Below are 7,391 nucleotides of genomic sequence, written 5' to 3'. Positions count from 1 at the left end.
GGAGGTTGAAGTAGATGACCCTCGTGAACCAACCCAACTATTCTATCATTCTTTTTCCTGGTTTTTCTAGCAACATCCTCGCCAGGTCCTTTTTCTGGAGCTGAGATGCGGAAAGAACAGAAACTCTTCCACTGAGGCAGTTCCTGCGCTACTAACTCTCCAGCTTTTGGATTGTTGAAAGAGAGCAGCCAGCATGAACCGGTTTGAGTCGGGCAGCCACATTCCTTTCCGCAAAAGTGGACTCAGGTTGCTTCCGTCGGTCTGTGTGCTCAAGGTGTGCTCTGGGAGGGGCCTGTGGGCCAACAGTGACCTCATGGGGGGAAGGAGGGGCAGGAGCAGCCGGCCAGGTGATCCAAGGGTGTGGCTGGCAGAAAATCAGCCAGGCAGCCACCACTTTGGGGTCTCCCAGAGGAGGAAGAAGCACAGAACCAGGTGAGTTTCTGGACACCTGCCCTTAGAACCCACCTGGGCTGGCCTTCTGGGTTCAGGGATGCAAGGTAGGTCTGCCGGGGGGACACGGCATTGGCTCAGCACCTTGCAGGGACTTCCTGGATTTGAGGCAGTTCCTGGAAAGGAGATTTAGCGGGGAAAAGCCTCTCCTGAAATCTTCATCTTGTTCTGTGTGTTGCAAAGGCTGTCAGCATTTCCATGTGATTTTGTTTTTGGGAGTGTTTCTTATTTTATTGTGTGGCTTGTTTATTTGATGGGCATTTTTCCAGAAAAAGACTGTTCGGAGGCTTTCTTTGGGCACAAAGTGATTGATATGTTTTAAAAATGACAACAATCTTTAAAAACGCAGGTGCAATGGAGCAGAGTGGCTGGGGAAACTCAGCCAGATGGGCGGGGTAATAATAATAATAATAATAATAATAATAATAATAATAATAATAATAATAAACTGCAACAAACCAATTTCATGGTTTACATGCAGCAGCATTTGAAACGACAACAGCAGCTTTTAGCTCAGTTGGTAGAACATGAGACACAACCTCAGGGTTGTGGGGCAAAAGATCCCTGCATTGCAAAGGGTTGGACAAGATGACCTTCATAGTCCTTTCCAATTCTACAACTCTAAAAACAAACAAACACCCGAACCCCACTTTGGTCAATACTGCAAGCAGGCTGTCACTGAAGCCAAAGTTTTCTCCCAAGTGATTATGGGCTCCTGCTCAGAATAGAGTCCACCCTCCGGTGTATATATATATCCATAAAAGCATCTTACAAATAACAAATAGGCACAGAAGGCAAGTTAATAATGATAGGAGCGATTAACCCTGATTTTTTATATATCCTAATTTCCTCTCCCCCACCCCAAAAAAGTTCAACTGGTGCAGTTTTCTGTCTCTTATCTCCCAGCCTTTCAGAACTGGGGGGATTTTAATTCTTTCTAATTCTGTAGGACCCCTCCCCCACGTTTCTGGGGTGTCACCAAGGATCACATCCCACAAATGTCCTGACCCCACAAGCAGCATATCCCTTGACTGATACATGTCAGGGACTCAGCAGCCACATTGACATTTGACTGTTTAGATTAGCACTTCAGGCAGCTTCCAAAATGGGTTGCCACATTTTTTTCACTGGCCCTGCTCCTGTGCGTTGTATAGCTGCCCCACCTCTTAACAGGTATGGGAAGCCTCTGAATCTCAGGGTTATGGGTTCAAGTTCCACGCTGAACAAGATTCCTGCATTGCAGGCTACAATTCTAGGATGCCTGGCACAGAGTAAATCTGATGCTGTGAGTCTTCACCTGTGGAGTGTGCAGTTTGGGTTAACACTTTCCCCATTCCCAGCCTCCCTTGGACTCACTGTCCCTAAAATGCATAGCAAGCACAATCTTAATAACCCCATTGCCTTGCAATTTGCAGCAGGAAGCCTCCTGTCCCCTGGCAAGGGCATTGCTTGTGTGCAGGGAGGAAAGTACCCCCAGTTGAACTTTGGCTTGGCTGTGGTGGTGCGCTTGAGCAAGCCAGGGAAAAATAGGCGGCTGCCCCCTCCCAGCCTTCCTCTCCCTTCTCTTGGACTCTCTGTCACATTCCTTGCTACTCTCCTCCCAAGGGGAGTGCCAGCCAGACAACTGGTTAAAAGCAGGGAGAGAGATGTAAAAATATTGGTTTTGGCCACCTGCCCGAGTCCTAAGAAAAGCTCTGCAGAGTTGGCTGAGTTTAGAAGGAGGAAACACTGCCCATCCTGGTCGGAGAGAGGACCTATTTTTCCCCGCTGCCTTCAGTCCTGGAATCATAGAATTGTAGAGCTGGAAGGGACCTCAGGGGTCATCTAGTCCAACCCTCTGCAAGGCAGGAATCCCCACAACAAGCATGCAGGACAGATGGCCATCCAAGCTCTGCTTCAGAACCTGCAAGAAAGCATTTCAATGAAAGGACTGGTAGTGGATTGGTAACCTTTCCCCTTGAATGCCTTCATATGCCTACTTCCCCGTTTCCTTCCTTGAGTCAAGGGACTGTATTTTCCATGGAAGCAGGACTCTCACTTTTAATGGTTTTGTGAGACATGGAGAAAAAGTTCAAGCAGGGCATTCCAGTATCAAATAAAAAACTGGGATGGCTTTTGTAATTCTGGAATTGTCCCCAGAAAAGCAGGAGACATTGAGGGTTACGTTGTCAGGCCATTGACAGAAGAGCTCCTATTGTATTAGCTGTTGTTATGTGTGGGGGTTTGGGGTATGTGTGAAAGCACTTATCCCTGTGTCCTTATAATGTCAGGCCATGGGCGTACCCAGCAAGGGGCGGGGGGAAAAAAAGCTGCCCCTCCTAGAAGCAAAAAAAATTAAATGGTTATAACGTGATGAAACGAAACAAAATTAGGTAGGGCGATGGCGAATAATCAGCTGTTTACCACAATGAAATGGTGTAAAAACCGAGAAGTATCTAGAGCCACCTAGCGACTAGTAGAGGAATCTATGTCAGCCAGCCATTGGGATTCAAGGGAGGGAGAGGTCTCTAGCGGGCTCTAGCAGAGAGAAGAGGGAATCTTCTAGAGGGGTCTAGTGAGTTCCGCATCACTAAACTGAGCCGCCTGCTGCTAAACTGAGCCGCCCGCTATTAGTTTACCTTCTTATTTACATTTAGAAGACATCGAGGCTGCCTAAATGGATATAAGAAACTGGTTCCAAAAAGCTAAGTTAAGTAATTTCTGTAGAAAATTAAATTTTAAAGGGTAAAGACCTGGCTCAGAAGTACAATGGGAGAAGACAGACTGACTGGGTTGTGTTTGATGAGTGTCCATCAGAAATTCTTCAAGGAAAATCAGGACTGGATTGAAACGAAAGTTTTGAACAGCTTTTCTTCAAACCCAAGAAAAATGATATTAGTAGAAGACATGTAACTAGAATAAAAATTAATTTTCCCCCAAGCAAATAATTGTAACAACTACCGTAATAAAGCACTGTTATAATTATATATAATTTTCTTAAAATGTTGGTTTCATTCGCCTTTTCTGTGCTGAAATGTCACAACCTGAACGACCATGGCTCCCCCCCCCCCAGTTTTGATCCTGGGTACGCCCTGTGTCAGGCCTTTAATTTCTGTAACAGTGATATATAATTTATTACATATACAGTAAATGAATAATGCAATGGTGATTTTTTTCCCCAACCATTTCTCCCCACACTTTTTCTTCTATACAGCTGGGGTGATCTGCTGCTGGCCTGAAAGGCACCTCACCCATTGATCATCCGGCTGTAGATTTCTCGCCCTGCGGCTCCCAGGAGCTCCCCACTTTCTGCTGGATTCCCATGGATCGCGGGCTGACCGTCGAAAACCCCTATGCCAGCGTGAGCCTCCCTCGTGCCCAGCTCCCAGGCAGCTTCCTGAAGTATTACCTGGGCAAAGGATGCACCCCGGACACGGTCCTCTTCAACCCCAGCAGCTGCTGCACTTACTCGGAGAAGGAGAAGGAGAGGGAGGCCGCTCCACAGGGGGGCACGCAAAGGATCTCGACACAGGAGTCGTGGGCCCAGCCGTACAACCCCTATGCCAGCCTCAAGGTGCCCCACCAGGGCTCTCCACACCCCTCCCACTGGAAGAGCCAGCAGGAGCAGGAGGGCAGATGCTGTTCTTGTTGCAGGAAATGCTGCCCATGCTGCAGGAAATGCGCCTGCATCATCTCCTAACTCTCCCAGTGTTCGCTGGGGGTAGCCTGCAGCCACCCCTCCTTGCCCACCGTCACCAGGAGCTGCGGGATTAAATTACTCCCAGAGGACTCCGTGAGAGACTGCAACAGTTCCCTACTTTCTGGAGTGTTAAAACTGTGGCACTCACTCCCACAAGAGGCTGTGATGCCCACCAACTTAGATGGCTCAGCTCTGCCTCCACAGTTGCTGGAAACTCTGGGAGGGGAGAGGGTTGGCTGGGACCCGGCTCCAACTTGGGGGGCAAAAAGGAAATGCAGCAGCAAGTCCCCCACCCTGGAAAACCACCTTGTGGGTGCAGCAGCAAGAAATACACGGACTTTGCCTAATCATTGCATGGTAATGGAAGCGAAGAGCGCCAGTCCCTCTGGTTTGTTTGGTGACATTTCCTGGCAGTATTTCAGTTTGTGCCTAGCCTGGCTAATTCTCTCCCCCTTTTTTTTTTGCACATTATGGGATATGCTCTTAATTGGGAGCTCCAAGCCAAATGGGTGTGCAGGATTTGCTCCCCGTCTGCCTTCCTGGTGCCTCTCTGCAGGGTGCAGAGTGGGGCAAGAGCTCTCCCTGGACCCCTTTTCTTCTGTGTCTCTGAACTGGAGGTGGATCAAGTGGAGGGGGAAGCAGGGAGTTGCTGGCTACTTGGGTGCCAGAAATGAGGGCCTTGGGGCCAGGGTTGGGCCCTCTTGTGCTTTGTAAGAGCACCCATCACCTCAGTCCTTTGGAGGCAGAGGTTGCCAAACCCCAAACCTGTGGAAAGGCTGGTCTGGGGCAACTGGATGCCAGGGTTCCCTTTCGTTATGGGCCAAATCAGCTGCTTTGAGGGGGACTCTACCTCCCCTTTCGCCTCCTCTCTTCCTCTACAGCACAGACTCGTTTTTTCCCACATTCCCATGAGCTTTCTGCTCTGTTCTTCCCTTATCTGAAGTGAAAGGAGCTGCCGTGGTTTATGCGACAGATTGACACGGTTCTGAAATATTTATTCCCACCTGGCTGGGAAAGAGTTAATCCACCTCCATCCTGAGTGACATAACATTCTGACTGACATAACAGTCTCGGGGGCGGGACTGTTCCCAGTTTAAAAGGAGGGAGCAGCGGTTTTGTCAGTTGAGGAGAGGGAGTGGGTAGGTGTGAAGAAGAAAGTTGAGAGGCCAGGATAGTGGGGATCTAGATGAGGTTCAGGAAGGCTTGATGTTAAATGTTTGACACAGATTACCTACAACCGAAACGTATCTTATAAACACATGAAACGTTAAATAAACAACTATGTTATAAAGTTAATAAAATTCTTCTCTTTTGTGCCAAGAAGTATCGTCATTATTTTTCCAGCAAGGTATCGGGACTCACAGAAGTGGTAACTCATTAGAGGACAAAACTTACCTCAGGAAAAGAGGCGAAAGTTTGTGCCTTAGAGTAACACTGAGGAGGCTTAGAAAGATAACCGGTGGTGTCAACAAGTTGCCAGCGTGGAAAGGGCAAACTTTTACAGTACAGTGGTACCTCGGTTTATGAACACAATTGGTTCTGGAAGTCTGTTCATAAACTGAAGCGTTCATAAACTGAAGCGAACTTTCCCATTGAAAGTAATGGAAAGTGGATTAATCCGTTCCAGACGGGTCCATGGAGTACTCAACCTGAAGCGTACTTAACCCGAAGCATGGGTGTAATTGGTTCTGGAAGTCTGTTCATAAACTGAAGCGTTCATAAACTGAACCGAACTTTCCCATTGAAAGTAATGGAAAGTGAATTAATCCATTCCAGATGGGTCCGCGGCATTCGTAAACTGAAAATTCATAAACCGAGGTGTTCGTAAACCGAGGTTCCACTGTAGGGGGAATCAAGCTGAGAGAGACCCTTTTAGTGGTGGCAGGAGGTTATTCTATCAAACAGCCTAGAGTTTTTCTTTGATACCAGGCCACGTGAGCTGGAAGGAGAGTCTCTTTACTTATAAACCCACAAGAATAAAGGGGTTTATTTGGGGGGGGGCGGGAGAAGAGTGTGTGTGGCTTCACCTCAGGATTCCTGTGTCACATTTTAGTAATAAGAGAGGGAGACATTAGTCACAGTTGGCTTTCTGGGCATGGGCCTCAGCACGTGACAGAACATTCTGAGGACTCACATGCCAAAGATTGCTTTGTGGGCCAAAGCAGCTGTGCCTTTGAGCCTCCATTGGCAGTGCCACTCGATCTCAGCTACCCATTATTGGTGCACAGTCTCTCTCTTCCTCCCTCTCTGCCACTGCAAAGGCTTCTTAGTGTCACTTGAAAGTAGGGTGGCCGTCTGCGGGAACTGGCTGCTTTGTGGAGGGCCGGGAGCCGCATACCAACTGCCCGGTGTCACAAGGCTGGGAAATATATTCTGTTGCCAAGGAAAAGAACCCCAGACATTCCTGACCATTGCCCAGATGGCGTGCTCTTAACGGTTCATACCGTGTTTCTCCAAAAATAAGACACCATCTTATATTTATTTTTCCTCAAAAAAAAGACGCTATGGCTTATTTTCAGGGGATGTCTTTTTTTAAAAAAATTAAGTATGGTACAGTTTAACCTACAAGGTTAAACTGCCTATCACTATGGCTTATTTTTTGGGTATGGCTTATATTCCTTGAATGCTTAGAAATCCTGCTATGGCTTATTTTATGGCTACGTCTTATTTTCGGAGAAACAGGGTAATAAAGAAACAGAAGACAAAGGAAAATATATCCACTATTCTGCTTTTTAACTCTTGCACACTGAAAGCACCCTTGAGGAGGCGGGTTCTGGGGAGAGTCTTCATGTCCTTTATTATTGAAAAAGCATGCCTATTTCTGTGGAAGTAGCTTAGAAGTGGTACTTGAATTCCTGGAAGTGGGGGCTGCCCGCTTTAGCTACTGGTTTGAGCATGGTCAAGCAAGAATTGCCTTCCATGGGATGGAAATGGGGGTGGTGCTTGTGAAGTTCACAAAGGGCCCTCTCTTTCCACCTGGTTGGAAGCTGGTCAGCTTACCCTGGGGGGGGGGAGGCAGGGCTGCCAACACCCCTCCCCACAAAACAGCCCTGCTGGGGGGGCTTCCTGTGTGATTTTCCCCAACCTCCCTGTACTGCAAAAATGGTTCTCCCTGGCCTTGGCAAGAGGGAGGGTGAAAAAGGAGGGGGGCAGTGAGTCTAAAGATGTTTCAGAATGTGCTGTTATGTTTTTAATTTTGAGGAGTTTATTATTTTATTGCACTGCATCATAGTTTTGTATACTATCACACCACAGTTTCTTA

The 7,391-nt window shown here is 47.6% G+C and overlaps 1 protein-coding gene and 1 long non-coding RNA gene across 3 annotated transcripts; one reads left to right on the top strand and one right to left on the bottom strand.

The window, feature by feature from the left end:
• The first annotated feature begins 303 nt into the window (after positions 1-303).
• On the top strand, positions 304-5,452 carry CYSRT1 (cysteine rich tail 1). Of its 2 annotated transcripts, none has more exons than XM_088654506.1 (2): positions 304-432; positions 3,644-5,452. In XM_088654506.1, the coding sequence occupies exon 2, from the start codon at positions 3,752-3,754 to the stop codon at positions 4,127-4,129; it is 378 nt and encodes a 125-aa protein (XP_088510632.1). In that variant the 5' UTR covers positions 304-432; positions 3,644-3,751; the 3' UTR covers positions 4,130-5,452. The 2 variants fall into 2 exon arrangements, with proteins under 2 accessions (XP_088510632.1, XP_088510657.1); XM_088654531.1 differs by having other exon boundaries at positions 391-497.
• Positions 3,085-3,781, bottom strand: LOC148687481 (uncharacterized). Its single transcript, XR_015946493.1, has 2 exons — positions 3,642-3,781; positions 3,085-3,134 (listed from the first exon to the last, which is right to left on the bottom strand). It is a non-coding gene; the product is annotated as an uncharacterized LOC148687481 (long non-coding RNA).
• Positions 5,453-7,391: the final 1,939 nt, after the last annotated feature.

The sequence above is a fragment of the Zootoca vivipara genome, chromosome 1 (genome assembly GCF_965207765.1).
Source record: "Zootoca vivipara chromosome 1, rZooViv2.hap1.1, whole genome shotgun sequence".
NCBI lineage: Eukaryota > Metazoa > Chordata > Lepidosauria > Squamata > Lacertidae > Zootoca > Zootoca vivipara.
Note: the sequence above shows the minus strand (reverse complement) of the source record. Positions and strands in the feature narration are given on the sequence as shown.

What these genes read in the sequence shown, in the direction of transcription:
- CYSRT1 (XM_088654506.1), top strand. Translation starts at nt 3,752, where the DNA reads ATGGATCGCGGGCTGACCGTCGAAAACCCCTATGCCAGCGTGAGCCTC.